This window comes from Sylvia atricapilla, chromosome 9 (genome assembly GCF_009819655.1).
Source record: "Sylvia atricapilla isolate bSylAtr1 chromosome 9, bSylAtr1.pri, whole genome shotgun sequence".
NCBI lineage: Eukaryota > Metazoa > Chordata > Aves > Passeriformes > Sylviidae > Sylvia > Sylvia atricapilla.
The window spans coordinates 16,710,159-16,731,838 of NC_089148.1; the positions used below are offsets into that span (position 1 = coordinate 16,710,159).

At 38.1% G+C, this 21,680-nt stretch overlaps 1 protein-coding gene across 2 annotated transcripts in view; it reads right to left on the reverse strand.

Annotated features, from left to right (window-relative positions):
* Positions 1 to 6,393: 6,393 nt before the first annotated feature.
* ADGRL4 (adhesion G protein-coupled receptor L4) overlaps positions 6,394 to 21,680 on the reverse strand; it is a 73,510-nt gene continuing 58,223 nt past the window's right edge. For both annotated transcript variants that reach the window (XM_066325112.1, XM_066325111.1), the window contains 3 exons: positions 10,242 to 10,333; positions 8,490 to 8,658; positions 6,394 to 8,057 (listed from right to left, as the gene is read on the reverse strand). In XM_066325112.1, the coding sequence (XP_066181209.1) occupies positions 7,995 to 8,057; positions 8,490 to 8,658; positions 10,242 to 10,333 (324 nt within the window). In that variant the 3' untranslated portion in view covers positions 6,394 to 7,994. The remainder of the gene's footprint in view (positions 8,058 to 8,489; positions 8,659 to 10,241; positions 10,334 to 21,680) is intronic.

Consider the following 21,680-nt stretch of genomic DNA (forward strand, 5'->3'; position numbering starts at 1 on the left):
ATAATTGTAGTTAAGGCTTTGAGACACACCGAGACTCATTTATTCAGTACTGTTAACTGGCTTTCATGCTTCTACACCAGCACCAGGAGGGTTAATACCTTCCTCCTGGGCTGGCCTCCAGAGATACTGCTCTCTGTGGCTCCATCTGGCTTTCAGAAATCTCTAAAGTTTGGCTGCCCTCATTAGGGACAGATGTGGGAGCTACAATTCGAAATGTAGGGTCCCTAAAGTAAAGAACAGTGAAATCCCAGGAACACACGGAAGCACTCTTAACTGTGCCAGTGGTACAGATCAGAGAAAACATGCCCTCAGCACCAAGAGTATCACTTTCTTTCCCCCCCTCCACTTTGTCACAGAGTTCCAGTGCAGCTTTCCCTGGGAGCCTCCTGCTTGGCTTTTGCTGCTCTCCCAGAGCCCGGTGCCTTGCTGTGGTGGCACACTGGGAATGGCCTGAGCTGCAGCCCAATGGCCTCCCTCTGTCCTGACAGCACAGGCACAGCCACCTGCCCCAGCCAGAGCTGGGCACTGATTCTCTCCTGGAATCAGCCCTGCTATTCCAGTGCATTTATTACAACTGGCACCTAAAATAACCTGAACCAGAACACATTTCAGCCACTGCTTTTGTCATGAAAGTAGACAAAATTTTTCATTATCTTCATTCAACATACTTGAGAACCGCTTCTGGAGCATGCCTTTGTTACAAATTCCTTTCCTCTCTTCCTGATATGGAAATGGGAGGCCTGAAATGTGGCTGCACTCCTGGAGAGGACATTTGCTTTGTCAATCAGTTATATGCAGAACCTGACAGGTAAAGCCTCTGAGGTCAGCCTGTACTGGCACTGTACAGGGCCTGGAGAAGAGGTTCATTGTCACCACACACAGCCCTTCATCAGCAGCTCCTGGGCAGAAAAGAGACTTGGTACAGCTGTCAGTTGTACCATCCTCTGTTGGTATTGCTTTGATTTTGGTCTGGAGAGGTAGCCTAAAATAGCCAAAAAATATGGGATCGCTTCTGAATGGGCTTGAAGTAGACAGTACATAGTAACGAGAATCAAACTTTTTAGTCTTTCAGATAGTTGAGATAACACTGACCACTTGAAAGGATACTTAACTTGTACACTATGCATGACCAGAGAGCACATTTCTGTTCATCCTTCTCTGCACAGGCATACAGCTTGTGCAGAGAAAATATCTCTGAAATGGATGCAGCCTAAGGTTGCTAGGTTCAGAAGGAATACTCATTTGTAGCTCACAACACATGTATTCTATGTACACAATGTCTTTCTGAAGAAAACAATTGTTTTAAAGGAGAATAAACAACTAAAGATGACCACTCAAGCCATGCAACAGTATAAGCAGATGTTACAGGCTCACGTGGTTTCATGAAAGCTCTGCAGAGCCACAGGGTCTTTCCCTTTTTCTCTCTTACAATAAACTTTCCCCTGATTTTCCTGCAAGATTATGCTGTCTGATTCACTAATGCATAGTATTTTTAGTCTAGAGTTTTTGCACACAAATAATTCATTAAAAAGATAACATATGGGATGTAATTGGGAGTTGCTTCAAGGATCAGTTGATTTTTTTTTTCACTTTTGTTTAGCTTCAGGGAAGACAGTCTTACAAAATTACCATTTGATGCTTCTCTCATTTTCCCAATAATCCATAATCTGTTTGTGCTGCCCCCACACTGTGAGCCTTGTTTGAGTGTTACCACCTCCTCTTCCCCAGCACTACTTCCCTTTCCTTTAGGCAAATACAATTATTCAGGTAGGGAACCATGAGATCTTCTAGATGATAGCTCTCAACTATCTTTTTTGTACCAGAATTTATTCTCTTCCCCCTCCTCTTTGAAAACTTTACATATTAGGGTTGGGGCACATTCATGCCTTTGTTTTGCTGCTCACCAAATACCACTGTTTTTACCTTTGTTTCCCTTTTGCAGCACTGGTATCCCTTACTCACTCCAAAGCCAAATGTTGCACTCCAGCCTTCTCAGCTGTGCTGGGGGCTTAGACTGGGGCTGGAGGACAACTGCAGAGCAGCTATGGGAGCTGGGTGCACCACAGAGGGAGAGTCCCTGGGTATCTGTGTCCTCATCAGTACCTGCCAGGGAAGGGTGGACACCTGGTCCTGCCCCATCCATTTAGAGAGAGAGAGTAAATGCAGTACTGCTTCTGAGAACAAGGCATCAAACCCCAAAGTCTCTAGGAGTTGTATTATAGGTATTAAGTGCTAATTATAATGAAGACAAAGCAGAGCTGAGCATCAGAAGGGAGATTATTCTTCAGTAGGACATGCACTGTAATTTCAGTGAGGATATACTTAATTTTTTCTGCTTCAATGCGACCCACCTGCCAGAGAGGAGTACAAGCTGCCTCTCCCTGAGCTGCCTTCTGTAAAGGGGTTACAGCTGCTACTCACTTCATTTAGGGCCTAACCCCTTGACGACAGAAGCCATGACTTGTGCACAGGATTTTGATGAGTCCTAGCTGGGTATTTGCAATTGATATTTCTACAGCTCTCTTACACAGCAAGGAGCATATTTTCAGCTTAAGAAGTGTGACCTGATCTTTCATCTTGAGCATAGATGAGCTCATACTAACATGGCTAAGGTGGGCATTTGTAAGTGGAGGTAAAAACTCCCTCATATGTTAAGACAGGGACAAAATAAAAAATGGCTGAGGAGCGGTAATCAAAACAACTTGGAGTTCACAAAAACAAAACAAAACAAACAAACAAAAAAAAAAAAGAAAAAAAAAGAAAGAAGAAAAGGCTCATAAACATCATGAAATGAAAAACAGCTAAATTAATTCCACTAGTGATAATGAGCAGGAAGCCCAGTGCTTGGGATCATGAGTTTATGCAAATCTGTTATTACTGCAAATTGGCATCCTAAGACCCTGATCATACAACACTTGCACATATGCTTAACTTTATGCACATGAGCAGCCTCATTAACGCCAAAGACTTAGTCGTGCATAAAACTGAGCAAATACATGAGTGTTTGTAAGATTGGGATTTAAACACAAGGGAGAGAAAACAAATTTACTGTATCATCAACAATTATTTCTGAAACCCAGCAGAAGACAAGGTGATGCCAGAAGTCTGCATAGTGCAGAAACATTCAAAGAGAGAGAGGAATAGGATTTTGAAAAATGTTGCCTTTAACTCAATCCATTTCACCAAATAATGGTGGGCCAGATGCAGGAGGAAAACATCCCTGCCCATATTAAAAGATAACTAATTTGAACAAAGTAAACTGGATTGTCTCTCAAAAAACATAGTTTTCAAACTTAGTTATTATAAAGAAGAACAGTTTATAATCAACTTGGATTTGACTAATTTATTCAGCAGAATCTCACAAAACTCTTACAAAATTAATTTAAAAGGTGTTAGGTTTATGTGGATGCAGAGCTGACTGCAGCAATTATATAGATAGTTGCAATAAATACAAAGGCTTACATTGGAGGGTGGTGCCTACTGTGTGCCTGCAGTGAAGACTGATGGTCAGTCTTAGAGCTAGTTTTATTAGAATATTCAGCAGTGCTTTGGGAAACAGAGGAGCTTCCCTGTTTTTGATGAAAATACAGTTTTTCCTTGGGAATCCAGAAGAATAAATACAATAAAATTTGAGTACTTACGAGCAAGGCAAGAAAAAATCCAAGGAGCTGTAAAACCACATCTGTAGAAGTAAAGATTCTGCCAAATTTAAAAGAATAGTTCTGGAAAAGGAATTCTGGGAAAAATGCAACCCTGCATTGAGAAGATGTAAAATAAGGCCTCTACAAAACAAAATTGTTATCATAAATGGAACCAGTAATAATTTTTGTTTCATGATCATTTCAGTGTGCTTTTAAAGCATTTTTTTTTTCACTTAAAAAATAAAAAAGGCTACATTCTCAAAAGTCATCTTTCCTGTTACTCTTTGATGTGTATGGATTTTTTTTATACTTTCTGTTCTTCTGGCCCAGTAGGACTTTCTGCTGTCAATATTGCTGTGTAGCAGTAAAGCTGATGGAATAATTGTATTTCATATTAGTCACATCTTGCAGTTTGTTTTGAAGGAGCAGGTCTGGAGCCTCCAGGTTCCATGAGTGGCCATGGACCTGACTCCTGGCAAAGTTTGGATGTGTCAAGGGCTCTTGGTTCTCCATAAGGTTTGTTCAGGAGGGTTGCCATGGAGATACAGAGTCTGGGAACTGCAGTCCCCTCCTTCTGTGAGTGCATCTCCATGGACAGGCTGCCCACAGCGATGGCCGTGAGGGCTGAGCTGGCTGAGAGCCAGGCAACTTGAGAAAAAGCTTTAGCACATTTGCACTTGACAATTTGGTTGTGTTTACATGGACGATCAGTGCATTGATGATCAGCTGTTTTCAAGTCTGCATCCATCTTAAGGGCTTAATTTTCTATAAAAATTGCATGGGGGTGACTTTGGTGAGTGGCACCGTCGCTTCTGTAATCTGAGAGCACAGCACAGAATGTATGAGAACCCAGGGAAAAGAGTAACACAGACTGCAGGAAGTTCTTGGCCAGTGGCCCTCCTCCTACTACCTCTTTTCCCAGAGGAAAGAAAGTTTTAACTTTCTTCACAGGTTTTGACTTTTTAATCTCATCTATAGAGATTTCTAAGAAGGAGGTAGGGCTTTTCCTGGGATTAACTGGCACATGGAAAGATTGTGACTATGAACTGGCCTTTAAGGAACTATTATGATAAATATATAAAAAGTGATATTATTGATGAGAACAGTGATGCTGGAGGTGTAGCAGCTGGAGGAATCAGCCCTGAAAATATTTGTTCTGATTCGTGTAATCATGTGCAGCATTGCTTTTTATGTGTGGTCAACAAGGAGCACAAGTGTCCAAAGTCCTGGTTTCTAAGCATCACTGTGACCTGAGCTGAAGGTCTGGGACAACTGGAGACTGGAGAAAAGTCTGAAGTAAATTTGCACTATATTTATCTTGTTTTAAATGACTACTTGTTTCATGCTAATAGCTAAGAGCACAGAAGGTCTGTTTATTAGCACAGCTCCAGCAGATGGAACCTCCCAATGGCTATGGGGATAATATAGCAGTTTCTTTGAAGTACAATTCTATTTTTTTTTTAGGGAATATTTATTTCAGAATAGATGAGTCTTTGAGTCTTTACCCTATTTATTTATTTATTGTGGTCTGAAACACACCTTGAAATGCAACACTCAACACAATTGTCTGTTTGGTTTAATGGATAAAAATTCTTCATCAAGCATTTACTTTCAGAGTTTAACCTTAACATTTTACTCTTTATCTCTCTGGTGAATCACTGATTTGATTTTGCTTTTTTTTTTTTTTCTTTTTTCCTGTTGGCCCCACTGGACATGTCACATGCCTCTAAAAAGTGTGTAATCTTAAAAAGTGGTGAACAAAGTTCTTAGTTTTCAAACCTGTCTGCTAGTTGATCTGATAAACAGCTGAATTTACTTTTGGAAAAACCGTTTGCATAGCACTTGAGTGCAAGTTTTCATAACAAAATTGTGACTAATGCCTGATTATTATTTATCTGATTTGTTACCATAGACTAATAGAACAATCCAGGCTGGAAGGGACCTCAGAGGGTCATCTCATCCACCTTCCTCCTCAGAGCAGGGTCCAGTTGAGATCAGGTTGCTGGGAATTTTATACAGTTTTAAAATCCTCTGAAGATTTTAACACAACTATACAAACTTCTGGGCAGTCCTTTCCAACACTTGACTGTCCTCATGGTGAAAAGGTTTTTCCTCATATCTTGTGGAAACCTCTCTTATTTCAATTTATGTTCAGTGTCAGTCTCTCTGCTGGGTTGGGGTTCATGTAACTAAGGGCTGTGACAAATAAACCCTTTAATTTCTTGTCAGTACATCTGCATGCTCTAGGAAGGACAATTGCAATGTCCTTCAGGGTCTGAGGCAAGGAATCTAAAAAAAATTTTTCTGCTCTTTATGTACTGTATTAAAAGATGAAAACTCATCCTTGTTTGTAAGGAAAACAGAGTTTCAATGAAGATCTGACCCAGAGACAGGAGAGCAGTTTTCCTATAAAAGATGTTCTTTCATTACAAAGACTATTGTAGGCTAAACATTTATGATGTATTTTCTTTCCAAGGAACTATTTTCAATCTCCCTGAGCATGCTGAAGTCATTATATAGTTACTAAAGATGCTTTGTCCAGATCAGCTTACCATAGGTTACAGTTCTGCAGGAGATTAAAAATGATGGGCTGGTAGATATCCTTCTAAAAATACTCTTTTAAGTAATATGTATCTGCATTTCTCAACCTTAGAAGAACATACACAACAGCAAAGGAAATACAGCAAATAATTGAGGGCAAATGATATATAACAATAAGACCTTTTACCACTGTATTTATTTAAATGAATGGAAATGTCAAAATGTGAAAGCAAAGCGCTCCTGTTTATTCACATTTTACATTCAAAGGACCAGGAGATTTCTTCAGTACTTTTTGAAAAATAGACTACTCTTTTTTCAAAAAACTTGACACAGGCATGGAACATACTTAATGAAGCCTACCATTGCAGTGCAGACAATGAAACCCTTGTGTATAAGGAAAAAAAGATAAAACCCAAAGTTGACCATTACTAAAAAAAAATTTCCTTTAATATAAATAAAATTCAGACTAGTGCTTTATTTTAACAGACAACACAACAGTGGGATTTATTAACAACTACATATTTACAGTGCCTCACTGGCAAAAATACTGGGCTTCATCTGAGATCCGAGACACTTCCTGAGAAGGCAATGTGGACAGGAAATTGCTCAGCGTTTCATATAATTTGGGTGCTAAAAGGGTGAAATTACAGCATACCTTTCAAATGAGTCAGATGCTATTGGTGGAATGGTTGATTGGTTGTGTTTATGGTCTGATCATGCACCTTGATACTCCCTTTGATTTTAGTAGTTCAATACATACTCCTAAAGTCAATTGCAGGATTGTTCCAAAGCCAGGAGCCTCTTAGGAAGACAACTGCTTAACTTAAAGATGCTATGAGAAAACTGCAGTAATTGGAATTTTACACAGTACAGAGGCACATCAGCTTGAATTTAAAACTGTGTTCCTCTGCATGGGTGATTTCTACCACTTTAATTTGATCCTACAGAGTCTGGATTCCAAGTATCTCTATGAAGTGACAAACCTGTGAAAGCATCTTCTTCCCACAGCCTCCAAAATCATAGTGTCAGTTAAGCAGATCTCAGTCTTTTTGGCAATTAAATAAAACAAGAACCAGATCTTTCTCAAAGTATTCACAAAATAATCTTTCAGTTATAAAATGACTGTCCCACCAGTCTTGTATCAGATCTGACCTCAGCTCTTTAGATCTAAACAGTTCTTTAGAAGTTATAAAAATAAAGGCTTGATTAATATACAAATATATATATTTCAGAGTGATAAGAGAATAATATTAAACAAATTCCTTTTTTAATCTACTTTAAATTAAAAGAAATGTTTTCAAAAGTCTGGGCTGAAGCAGATCTTTATCTATTGACTCTTTAATGGAACCCATTCCCTGCAGATGGTCACATACAACTAAATGTATGAAGTTCATTACTACAAAAGGATGGTGAACTTGTTTCCACTAGCAAAGCACTTCATAAAATCTGCTGTGCTGGTTGGTTTTTGGTATTCTGCTTTCAAGAGCTGCAGATATTTTTAATATTAGAAACAAAACCTCAGTCATGAAGTCTTGAGGTTCTTTGGAAATTTGCTTCTTTCCCTTGTCTTTATTAATATTTGTTTTGCAATGATCCAGTTTGTTTTGTATACTGTTAGTATACAAAATAATACAGATGTTTCGCATGAATGCACAAGTATGTACAAAACCAGTAACTCATTTAAGAGATATGCCTTCTCACTGGGTCATGTCATGCTCTCACAATACCATATTTTGCAGTAATATCCATTACAACACCACGTACGTTGCTTCTTTTTTTCTGCTGAGGTGCTTTTGGGTGTTTTCCTTCCCTTTATCTCAAGCAGCCGAAACAGCAAGGAACATTTTTGAACAATCTGTAATACTCTTCCTGAATCTGAAATAAAAATATTGAATTTGACTATGAAATAGATTTGTTAATAGGTCTGTATGTCTTTGAACTCATTCTGTACTGCTACTGGCACTAGATGTTTTAAAGTTGGGCTGACTTTTTCTTTAGGACAGAACACTGAAGGAAGTATCATCCCAGGGTAATGAGGGCGAATCTTGCTCCTAATTGAAAAGACTGGAAGGAAGTTTTATTGCACACATTTGTATCATTTAATCAGGTTAATGACACTATAACTAAGCAGTTTTACAGTAAAAAAGCCCTATTTTCCCTTGTTTCATTCTTCAATTTTAAAGCTGGAGAAAATATGTGAGAAAAACTAGACGGAGGTTCTGCCTCCACTGAAGGCAGAAGCTCAACTTCAGGGCACCTGGACAGAGTAGGGAATGAGTCACTTCCCACAAGGAATAGGATACTTACCTTCCTAGACAATACACAAAGAAATATGAAGATGAACATCCCCTGGAATGCATTGAAGATTGTAAAAAGATAGGCAGTAACCACTGATCCCTGGACCACATGGAGGACCCCAAAAATCCAGGTAGCCCCAAGGAGGAAGAGGAGAGCAAGGGCGCCTCGGGCACAGGATCTGGACAGGAAGAAAATATTGTGATCAACACACAGACACATGCTACTTGTCTTTTTCTCCAGTTTGGGTGGTGAAGGCTGCCTTGGAAATTTTTTCACAGTTGTGAAGGTCTGAGAAGTGTAAGTGCAGGGGCTGCTCTTCAGGGTGTGCTGTAGCACTGTAGCATGAGCAAAGTCACATAATCACTTCAGAAGAGCAAAAGAGTAAAACTGGAGGGCCTTAAAACACTGGCTTCTTTAATCTTGAGATATGTTTTCTCTGGTGTACTGCAGCACCATATGATTTGATTTAAATCTACTGTTAGTGTAATTCCCCAAGGAAAAACATATGTCTGTTATGAAGCATTCCCCCACTTTTCCTCCTCCCCCTTATCTTCCTCAAAAAAATAACCCAGAAAAACGTTCAGTACGCTCTTAGGTCAGTGCATGTGCATGACATCAAAGGATTCCCAGGCTGCCTCTCAGGTTCACTGCAGAGGACAGTGCAAGTTGTAAAACTAGACTCTTTTTTAAATTCTGTCTCTTAAAAATAAAAGAATAATAATAATAAAAAAATTAAAATTGTTTTTGGAACAAAAGTACTCTCGAATAGTTCCTGGGCCAGCATATTGCTGCCTTAAAATTGTAGGACCTGATTGACTATGATTCTTTTTTTTTTCCAAGATGCTGTAGAGCAGTGTTCACAGACTTGAGCAAATTACAGCATGTTGTCTTGGAAATGAAGCCACTGATTACTTTCTTATTCATTCTCAGCTCAGTCCTTGCAGGACTTCCTTTGAACAGCAGACATTTTTAGCACTGTTTCCCTGAAAATGAATAATTTTCAACTTCATTAGAAACAGGTCACCACAAGAAGCTATGAAAGGTGAGGAATAAGAGAAAGTAATCAATCAAACAATTGCTAAATCCTAACTATAAATCTAGTGCAATGTGTTGAAACTGCAGGAGTGTTCCTAAGCAACACAAACAGTAAGTTGTTTTCAATGTTCCCTGTAGTACACTTCAGCTTTTCCTGCACAAACGATTTTCAAGGTCTCTATAAATCAGTTTTAAAGAGAGTGAGTTGATGGAAAAATCATAGCAGCATGCAAAGTAAAGAATCTGCTCCATCCCCCCAGTGCCACAGAAGCATAATGTCCTATGCAGACTTTTCCCAAGTAACATGAATGGCTCCAATCTCTTTTCCCTTACTACTTCAAGGTAAATATTTTGGTCCCATTTCAGGCATAGTTTTGAATTCTGTTTTGCTGTGTATAGAGGCTGTGGAAAATATTTAAGAAAAAAGGACAATTGCTTCTTTACTCTGCCATCAGCCTTTATCCTCTGGTTGATATGGGCCACTTGTTTTCTTTGTGCATCTTTCACACACCACACACACCTTATCAAGGTATTGCTCAGTGGGAATAGTGACTGCAAAATTTGCATCCGTATATATATATATATAAGGTCATAACAGAATTTTTTTTTCTTTTTCTTTTTCTACAAATGTCAGGATATTAAACTGTTACTTTTGAATACTCACTATCATCTCTGTCTGTATTTAAACCTATAGAAGGTAGAATTTGTACTGAATGGCAAACTTACCTTATATTTTCATAACAACTGACTTCTGGCTTTAGCATTGCAGTGTGCCGAAATACTTTATAAATAATCACTCCAAAAGCCAACAAATTAACCTGAGGGGAATGAAGAAAAAAGCTTTTCGTTCAAACCAGGATACTTTTTAATGCCAATAACTGTTAAACATTTAAATGGAACAAATCAGATAAAATTTCTGTGTATCTGAAATCTGTAGAACCCCATGCCAGGAGGGGAAAAAAACCTACCCTGTTCTGGTTCAGTTCTATTAAAAAAATATGAGCCCTGAAATAAATATTGATCAGACAGGGGTGCAACCCTACCTTATCTCAACAGTATCACTACCAACAGTCTGAAAATGTTTATTGATTTTATTGGCAAATCTTCTCGATTTCCTGCTGAGATTATTTTTCCTAAGTAGAGATGAAGAAAAGGAACAGAATGCGGAGGAAAGGAAAAGAAAGGAAAGGAAAGGAAAATTGAGAAACTCCCCCAAACCCCTCTACGCTGTGAGTTTTCTATTGTACTGTATCATGTTGATCTTGAGATATGTGTGTGTTTTGTTGCTAATAACATTGCTAATAATAATATTATTAACATCATATGTTTTGAGGTCTTTGGGGTGTGAAAACTTTCAAGTGACACAAAAATTTTGGAGGCTAACACAAATAATTTTAAAAAATCTAGCTTTAGTTGAAAGGCTTCTGGCTGCATATCTTCTCTTTTATGTTTTTTCATAGATTAATAGTTTTGGTATTTTTTAGTTGATTTTTGTACAATGACGTTGCTTGATTTGAGTTTGAAACAAAGAAAAGCAATTAAAATGAGCAATTTTGCAAATGAAGCTGAGTTATGGTTCTGATCCTCTCTTGGCTTGGCTAGGTTCACTGATCTTTTAGTTACATTTATATTGCATTTCTTTAAAAATGTGGGTGGTTGCCTCCTTACTTTACAGCATTTAACATCAGAATATATTTAAAATGTTAATAAATGAATAAAATTTTAGCTGCATGTCATTCAGGTACTATTTATAAATACTTGGTTGCAATCCTTTGGTCAGTTCCTGTGGGCTTCTAGCTGTAGAATGAATAAAATTAATGCCTTCCCTGAGTTGTTTCTCCAGAAAGCCTGTATGGTTTTCCTCCTTCTTCTTTTTCTTTAAAAAACCCAAACCAAACCCAAAACCCAACCCAAAATAAAAGCAAAACAAAAAAAGCCAGTGAAATATAACCAAAAAGCTGTTGGAGTACAGCAGCACTTGAAAAGGGGTCATTTTCATTTGTTAACATTTGTAAGGTATGTCCTTAGAACATTTTTGCTGTGTCGAGAGGGGAGTATCTGATATTAAAGCAGCTTTAATTAGCTGCATGCTCATAGTTTAATGCAGCATAATATATTTACAATTTGATAAGATAGGAGATAGAGCTGATGAGCAGTTTAGGGAATTAATCCTTCATTGAATACCTTGTACTAGTGCTGATAGTGAGAGCTATTCTGAAGCTCCTTATATTTAAAATTGTAATCTATGATACCTCCTAAACCAGCAATTTTTCAAAGTTAATTATTAGTCAGTCAGCAGTTGTGGATAATTATATGCAGAATTACTTTTTATCTTATATTTGTTGGTGAATAATATATCAAATAACTTCGTGCATACACTGTAATCTGCATAACCCACCTAATGTACTTATTAATTTGAAAAAGGTAGCGGGAAATGTGATCAAAGTACCACAAGCATGGAGAACACACTGCTGCTTCTTTAGAAACTGCCAGAAATAGGTTCTGTGAGAAGCTCTACGGGCCAACCCCCCTTACTCACAAAAACAGCTGCAGAACTGGCAAGGTTTTGCTGAACAAGGATGGGGTGGGCAGCAGGCTCCATTTCTCCTCGTCCCAGTGGGGCTCCTTTACACAAATACTATTTGCACTGTCCGTTTCACAGGATAATAGGATTTGGCCTTCTGCATTAGAGTAATACCCATTAACTATGATCTTTTCATTCACCAAGCCATTCTAATGGGAATAATCTGTATGTATCAGGGGAACAGGAGAGGTTAACACCAGCTTCTTGGAGTCAGCTGCCAGAACACAATTATTGTACAATATGTCTCAGGTAGCCTCACAGGAGGTAGTGTTACAGGGTAATGAGGGTGAACTTAACTTCTGAAACACCCGGTCATTTCCAAGATTTATTAAAGTCTTAAGTCAGCCTTTGCCCCACTTTTAAGCACTCCATTAATAAAAAATTTCTCTAGCAAAGTGGAAGTGCATAGACTGGCTTTACACAGTGCTTCAACCTAACATAGAAGCCTCTGGAACTGCATTTTGTCCTTTGAGGAGGGATGAAATGGATAACAAGAAAGTTGTAGTATCTATCTTGTGACACAGAAATGAAGCAAAACTCGAGGGAAAACAGTAGCATGAACTCATGGGTAAATCCAGGAGAAAAAAACTAGCTAATGTAAACAATGTGTCAAGTGTGGTCTTTGGAGAAAACTGGTAATCCAAAAGATATCCCAAAAGGTATCCTAAACTTAATGCATCCTGCTTCAACCTGATACGCTGCGTGTTCTTTGCTATGAACATACCAATGGCCTCAACTATTTCTGGGAAACGTAAAGTAAAAAAAGTTCATATTGGATGGTAGGACTGAGTATGAACACTAATAAATTGGACTTATTAGGACAAAAGGGGAAACAGAACTGATATCCCCCAAGAGCTATATGGGTTCCAATAAATGGAATGAAAAGTCAAATCACTTAAAATTCCTGGCCAAAGATACAAGCACTTAAGACATTTGAATTGGTATCCAAAACTGAGTTTCAAACAAGCAGAAACTGAGGTAGTAGGCTGTAAAAGTAATCTAAAATATAGATGTACACAAGAAATCCTGGATCCCCTAATTTTCCATCTGTCACAGAGGGGCTTCTGCATGAGAGATGCTGAAACACCTAAAAAGTTTCAATTGCTCCTTACAGCCAAATATTGTTTTATACTTACTTTGGTTGTAATCATGTGTTTTCGTTTTTGTAATTAAACCACAGTCTTAAGATCTTGTTGAATAAACCTTCAATGATATTGTAATTAAGACTGCCTTAAGGTGACAGGCAAGGTGAATGAGAGCGAAATGGCAAACACGAGGCATGCTGTCTCCGGAGAGGGAGCGAGCTGCAGCAGAGCAGGATGTGCAGGCAGCTGTGAAACCGAGCTCAGGACAGGCTCTGCTCGGGGCTGGGGAGGGCCAGCCTGGGGACCAGTTACCTGAATAATGAGCACAGTTAGTCTGCAGCTTGGGGCAAACCCGGAGCGTGAGATGTTGTGGCATGGCCACGGTTTTATCGAGTGAATAACGATGTTACAGTGTGACACGGCAAGTTCTGGTGCCTTTGTTTTCAGTGCTATTACATGGCTGAGCAGTCAGAGAAACTGCTGCGTGTCCTGAGAGGGGCTTCTCAGCAAGTCTAATAGACTAGAGGGGAATTGCATTGATTCCAATCCCTGAACTGAATAATTTTTTTTGTATTTTATTTATTTAACAAACCACCCCAGACTGCTATTGGGCAAAGAGTGCACTCAGTCCTTGCCATTTTACAAAGCAAACCTCTGACTTTCTCCCTACCAGGGCAATTCTCTGAAGTGCATTCTCTGAGCATCCTCAGCCCTGCCTCCTCTGCAATTCAGTGGGAATCATGTTTCACTCATCATTGCTCAGGTGCACTACAGGACTAATTTTAATAATTAATCTATTCCTTTTTTTTTTTTAAGTGGTTAATCAAAGTCAAGGACTGATACAGAAAAAAGCTTCCACTCACAGCATCTTCAGGGAATCAAGGCTCCCTAATGATATTTGTTAAAGTATTTTTAGCCTTCTTAAATTCTAGAGATGTTGTAGTATATTTATGGACAAATGAAAAACTTAAAATACATTTGTATGAAATAGGCAGTGGACAGGAGCAATTATTAGGATGCCATGAAATCAAGATTCTGTAGATATGGGCAGCTACATTTACTTAGCTGCATAACCCTGGATAATTCCTAAGGAGACACAAACCTGCATGAGCTGGGTGATATTGTACACCCAAGATGGAGTTTAAAGGAAGGATGGTAAGTGTTTGGTACATCTCTCTCCAGGACATCACATATGAAAAGGGTCAAAAGTATTTAGAGTTTTGGAGTGACTTCTGGCCCCATTAAGCTAATAAGCAGAATGCCAGTTAAATGGTAAAACTCCAATGGCACCACCACTGTCAAGGCTTTATCAGTACACGCCACAGAAAATGGCAGGCCCAAGATGTTCATAAGCAATAGTGGACACTGCTGCAGGTTTTGCTCTGCAGATTAGCACTTAGGTGTGTCATGGATGCAAACTGTGGTAAAGAGTAGGACAGTGAAATTTTCCTGCTGCTGTTTAAGTCCATGATACAGTTCCCCCATTCAGAACTGTGATGGTGGTGGGTTAGGTCCAGCAGACACACAAAGAAGAATTCAGAGCAATCTGGAGTGGTACAAGTGCTAGGGTCAGATCTGACCCACAGCACTGATCTGGATAATTTCCTCTTGAAGGAGAGAAAAACCAAGCTAGAATTCAAAGAAAATTCCTAGTGCTCTTCTAATCATCTTGTCAACAGTAGGGAAGCTTTGCCAAAGGAATTAGCCTGGGGAGCTCTGTTCAATCACTCATATGTATTTTAGAATAGGATGGGAAAAGCAGTGTGTGGAGTCAACCTACCTCCACCTACATCTAGGATAGCTCTGAAGATCTGCTTGTAGGTTAGCATCCCTCCCTCTGCCTCCCTACTACCATGGCTACCTGAACAGGTGCTTCTGCAAGAAAGGAAAGCTGGGCATGGACAGAGCAAGATGCTGTTTCTCTGGCTGCTGCTCCCATCAGCTCTGCCCAGCAGAGAGCCCTGAGGAACAATTTCATCTATTGTCTAAGCAAATCACCAACTTCTCTGTTGATTGCTAGTATTTTGGAAACTAAGTAATAATATAAAAAATGAGCATGTAGGTCCTAAAATTCGAAATGTTCCAGGCTGCTGGAGTTCTGCTAATAACACATTGCCTAGCAACAGCTATATTTAAAATAGGTCCTTAATTCCACTCTTAAATGTACGTATTTTACGTACTGGAAGAGTAAGTTAGTGTTCTGTCCTCAAGTAAATATGATGTTAGTGCTTCACAATGCATGAAACTCTCTCTGTGTAGATACAGAATGATAGTTTTTGTTAGTTGAAGACTGAATAGGATAAGCTACACAAAATTTAATATAACTTGCAAATAAAAATATTTGCACTCATGTTGAAGAGCTGTAATTTCTTTCATAATTAATTACAATTAAATTGTAAGACACTGAGTGAAGTGTTCTATCATCATTTTGCCCCATCAAGGCAGCTGAAAGCTGTCAAATTTGACAACTAAGACATCTTTTTTCATTCTTCCCCTCCTTCCTTTTTTACAGCAAGACAAAGAGCACTTGAAAGCTCAGAGGGGAATGGTCTGTCTTTCATGGAGGTAGCTCAGCTAGCACCTGGACTTCTGATGAAATTAAATAGATCAGGACAGGGCATTCCAAAAAATTTAGTCCAATACATTTTTTCTTGGAAAATGTCAGTTCATTAGCACTAAAAGACATTTACTGTTTTAGACTGTGTTTTCACCGGGAAATGCTTCCTGACTAGGATGGCTTTTCTGAATAAAACCAGAAAGGACACTGCTGAACAATGAAAATCCCTGTGGACAGCACATTTATACAGGATGTTGGAGACGTGGGGCACAATTTTCTGTTTTACTTAATATTCAGACTAGGCTATGACCCTTGGTTTCTCCACTCTCTGTATAGTTATTCACTGCTACTGCTACTGCTGGATCTATTCCATGCCATATAAATAATTAAATATTCACTGGAACAGAAAGACCTGGATTTCCCTCACCCCCCAGTTCCTCACCCAGGGTTTTCTAAAGACAGTTTTGTTTTTTAAACACTGCTGTAATTATTTAATATGACACTGAGGTTTTGAGACTATTTCCAATACACATTATTTATAGAATGAAAAAGGAATTTGGAATTTCATGTAGGATATCTTTGTGTAAAAGATACACCCCAGCCTTTCAAAAGTTATTAAAAATTTCAAATACCAGCCTTTAAAGGCTCTCTAGTGTTACAAAGAAGAGAAGGTATAAGAAAGAGGCAGCTAATTCTAAAGACTCAGACATACTAGTTCTGATTCAGTCTGAGCACTTTACATTCAAACTTCAAAAATGAAACCCCCAAATCATTCCCTTTTCCTTTCTTAGTCTCTGTCTCAATAATTGATGAAACCATCTATATGCTGATGTCAGATCTCACAAAAAAGAATGAGAAAATTTCTCCTGCTGCTCTCTTAGGCATATACTTGAATTTTTTACATATATCATATTGAATTTGGCTCTTTCAAAAAATGTCTGAAGTTCAGAGCAGCTGTATCTGTATCAGTCTGTACAATGACCCTCATTATGAGCGTTTGAATTAATGAGCTTGTGATGGTCTGAGTTCTGCCACAGAGAGCAATACATTTCTGTCTTTCTGGCTGGATGGCTAATGGCTGGGTAAAACCACAACATTCAGCAGGTCATCGTTATTTCAGTCAGGGGAGAACAGAATTAAGCTATTAACAATAGTACAGTTTAAGCTTCAAAATGAAAATGTATGCTATATTAATTGCATAAAATTGGACACAAGCTGGCAGTCAAACAGTCAGGGTTTGTCTCCTGACTGATTTATCTCATTACCATGTCCCCAGTGAATATATCTTCTTGAATGCTTTAAGTATACAACAGCAGTCTTATCTGGGAGTAAGAAATGGAACAAAAACATTAATGAACCCCCTTTAGGCTGTATTTTTGGGAAATAGTTTAAATTATTCAGGAGTAGGATTTTATGCTTCTAAGATTTTAATGATTTCACTTGTTTTCAAAGTTAAAACATAGCCAAATGAGTTTATTACAAATCCTGACTCAGGGAAAAAAAAAAGTTCACATAGGATTGCTTTGTATTTATGAATACCTCAAAGTTTTCTGTTGCATACTTCAAGCTATATATTTAGACTCACTTAAGTGTTTCCTTTATATTTTTAGAACACTTAGAAGAAGATGTAGATAAATAGATAAATAGATGGTCTTTCCATGCTTTTCATCAGGGTAAGCGGCTTTGCAGACTTGTGGGTTCAAGGTTACTTCTTATTGGATATCAAAACTAAATGCATTATTTACCATCAGTTCTGCACCCAAGGGCAGGAGGGATGAACCAACAGAGCTGTACCTGACCTCAGCCATAGATGTTATCCCAGTTAGATCCAGTGATAGGATGGGGGGGGGGGTGTCTATTTTTTCCTCACAGTGTAAATAATTCCTAAGTTTACTCTTCTTTTTCAAGAAGCTTTTGAGAAGATGTATTGTCTTGTGAGTTGGGAGTGACATAAATCAGGCTGTTTAATGAACTGATTCAAGGTGCATCAAAAAGTTCAGACTATACATTACTCCCATCCTATGGTTTCCTTGCATACATGGAAACCTTTCTTAGGCTGCATCTGGAGCCTTATGCAGCAGTCTTGCAGAAGGAGTGTTACATGGCAAAGATAAGTGAAATAATTGTATATCATCTTTTATTACAAGTAGCTTCAGTGACTGGATGAGCTACCAGGAAGGAGAAAGTATCAGGAGCATGACTGAGATGTGAAGCTCAAGAAAAAGCTGTATTTTCCCTTTTGGAGATGTGAATATTTGGCAGAAAGATAACCATACCTTCCACAATTTCCCAAATCCTCTTGAAGATTTGGCCTTTTGCTTTTTCAGAAATATCTACGATTCTGCTGTGGATATAGTCACAAAATCCCATGGTGTTCTTTATGCAAAACCACAAAAACTTCTTTCAGTGTCCAAGTGAGATTTCCAAGTAAATTATTCCTGTGCAATTGCTATTGTGAATTTAAATTTACCTCTCTAAATGCCTGTCAGGGATGAATCAAAGGGGCAGTAGAATAGTGGAAGAAAATCTGATTCAAGTGAGAAAATATGTCATGTGCATGAAGTCATGATGAAATTGCTAAGAAAGTCCAAAAGACATCATCAGTCTATGTTAACTAGATAGTTAACGTATAACTTCAGATAGTTAACTATGTTAACAATCTAAAGCTAACCTATGGTGTCCATTCAATGAACAGTTTAGGGTAAGTGTGTATGTTTATAGTAATTGTGCTTATAACAAGGGAATGTACAAAAGCACCAAGAAGATATTAAACAATTAAAAAACCCTAAAAATGCAACCCAACAAAACCAGCCTATGTCAGTCAGTTGTGTGGCTTTCCTGAAAAAAAAAATCCACAAAAGCTGATTATACATGGGTTCATTAAAAGGGTGGGTACAGTCTATCTTTCTAGAACTGAAGGAGAATGTGTGAGACATCAATCTGCACTGAGCTGTGGAACATCTCGGGAAATCTGCAGCCAGCTGGCACATGCAGGTGCTCTTCTCCTTTGACATCCACCTGTGCTCTCTTCCCTGCTGGTTCTGCTTGGTTCACTCTGGGTGACAGAGGACATGCTTGAGTTTCAAGTCTAGTGTCCTTTCAGTGTCTGCAAGGGAGAACTTAATGTACTTTTTCTTACAGAACTACTAAGTTGTTTTTTTTTAAAAACAAACACTTTTGTTTGGAACATCCTTCAAGGACTCTTTAGCCTTATGTGATGAACTTGTTACTATGCAATAACATAGGATGAAGTAACTTGTCTAATTACATTACTCTGATATGACTAATGGATACACCCTCTTTATTCTAAGTATTTCCAGGGACCATAGCATTGCAGAATTGAGGCTTTTCTGGCAGAGAGAAGGAATATAAGCCCTTGATTAATGTGAAAACTCTGGTCTTGCTGAGAAATTGCATCAGTTTGGTTTGGCAATATGGAAGCTGTGTCTTGGAGATTTAAGCTGATCCTGTCCACTGAACATGGCTAGTACTTTCTGACTCAGTTATTATTTAGCACAGCAGGTATTGTTGCTGAACAGCACTGTGGCTTGAACTAATCTGTTTCAAGCAAAGTTGCAGACTCAGTCTTTAATGCCACTGTATAATTAATTCTCTCCACTTTATCCACAATGGCATAAGAAATGCCATGAGGACACCTTTAACTGAAGCCACAGAGGGGCTAATGAAAAGGGGACTATTACTCTTTAAAAAAGAATAATAAAGGCATTGCTAGTCCCTGTAGGAATTTATTTCCACTCAAAAGGCGGATTGAGAAATAACAGTAGATATGAAAAAATGCTTAAAATGGCTGTTTTCTGAAAAACATACAGTAAGTGTAGAGTATACCTTTCACATTATCTAAGAAACATAACTAAACATTTATCACAAAAAAACCCCATAGAATTTTTCAGAGCGTAAATATTCACTGAAAAATGTGAGATGGTGCTGTGTTTTGTTGTGGTGGAGGTCAGAGGTCAAGCAACATTTTTGATAGTAATTCTTAGAATATCGAGAAACATCAGGAATATTGAACATGCAATGTTTCACTGAAGAGTAGTGATAATAAAGTGAAGAAGCCCAAAGAGGCAGTGGACTTGGTGACATAAGTGTGATGTGACTGGCCTCAGAAGGGCTGCTTATTTATTTATTTATTTATTATTTTTTTAAAATTGTTATTTTTAAATGTTAACATTGATTCGTGAGACCATGTTCTTTATTGAAGCTTGGGGAAATGTAATATCTTAGATTCTTTGAATATCTTTTTTATAAGAATGATGTTCAGTTTGAATAGCTTAGATTAAGTACATAAAATTTGTGAGTATATGAGAAAACAGCACAGTAATGGATTTGGCAGGAAATTTTTCTGCATTGATTGCAGCAGTATTACTAATCCTGAATCAACCTAAATGTACAGAACTGAAAAAGTATTAGAGCTGTCCATTAAGATTTGAAAAATGCACTAGTGCATTAATTTTACCTTTTTTTGTTGAATAAATTATTTGACAAATAATGGTAAAATTCATCAAATAAATTATCTGATGAATGTATTTTTTAAGTAATTGACTAGCTCTAATGAATATGCAGGCAGTTCCTTAATGAAAAGCATTACTCTACTGTTAGCCTGCTTTCATCACTCATATGTCACTTTTTTGTATTTTGCAACTGCAATCTGTATATTTTATTCATTTACCCATTCATTTATACAAGAGAGGTTGAAAACAGTATGGTTAATCAATCACTGAAGTTTGTAGAATATTTTTTCTTTACAGCTGATTATTCATTACATTTATTAAAAAGGGCTTGGATTTTCTGGGGACACCACTCCCAAGGATTATTCTTTGCTTGTACATTCCAAGTCAAGTGCACAAGAATGCTCTGAAAATTGCAGGGTTCATGTATAAGCCATTTTTGTGTTGTAAACACTACAATTACCAATTGTTTCAAGAAACTGGAACTTGAAGCCTAGCCAGACACCTTCAAAGTCCCTAAAAACACTCATTAGAGGAGTAAAACAAGGAATAGCGTTCAGGAGCTACCTCCTCACTGCACAGCACTGGGATGTTTGGATAAAAGCCATAGAGAGGATTATCTGGATGATGTTCAATTTTGGAAATGTTCCAACCTCAAAGAGCAAGTCTGTATTTTTTATTAGAGAGGTGATCTCAACAAATGATAGTGATAGATTTATACTGTCAAATGGCAAATTGCACCCATTAATGTTACAACACATCACACTTCTGAGTCCTGGTTCCTCACAGAGGTGTGCCAATTTATTGTGGCAGTGACAGTAGGTACAACAGTCAAGTCTGCCTGACTCTGTCGATACTGTAAAGGTACAAATCAAGTTTTCATGGGTGACTTTGAACATGCTGCACAAAGCTCAGCTGAACAGATTTGATGGGAGAACATTGTGGGAGACAGGTATATCAGAAGAGTTGGCTGTAGTGGCACTTGGAATAGCAGTGATTCTTTTCCAAATTTTCCTTTTAATGTCTCATAGACTTTCATAACTACAGCGTTAATAGCCCTTGGCCAACCCTTCCAGACATAATTTCTACACCCAAATGGATAACTAATATATAGCTGAACCTCAAAATAGGTACAAGTGGAAGGACTTAAGCTGTGTGCAAGAAGTTTAAAAGAAGAAGTTGCTAAAAACACCAGGAGTGCAGAATAAAGCCCTAACGTAAGTTTACTCCCACTCAAAAAGCTGTGATGCCAGAGATGGGGAAAGCCATGTTGAAATCCTCCACGATGGGAAGGAGTTTGTTACTGACTGATATTACATGCTAATCAAAACTGCAACCATCACCCTGACAGCAAACAGTCATTTCCATTCTACACACTTCTACACACAAGGAGATTATTATTGTACAAGTGTATTACAATAGAAAATAAAGTTCTTCTATGGCTTCTTTTTAATATCTTTTTTTCCCCCA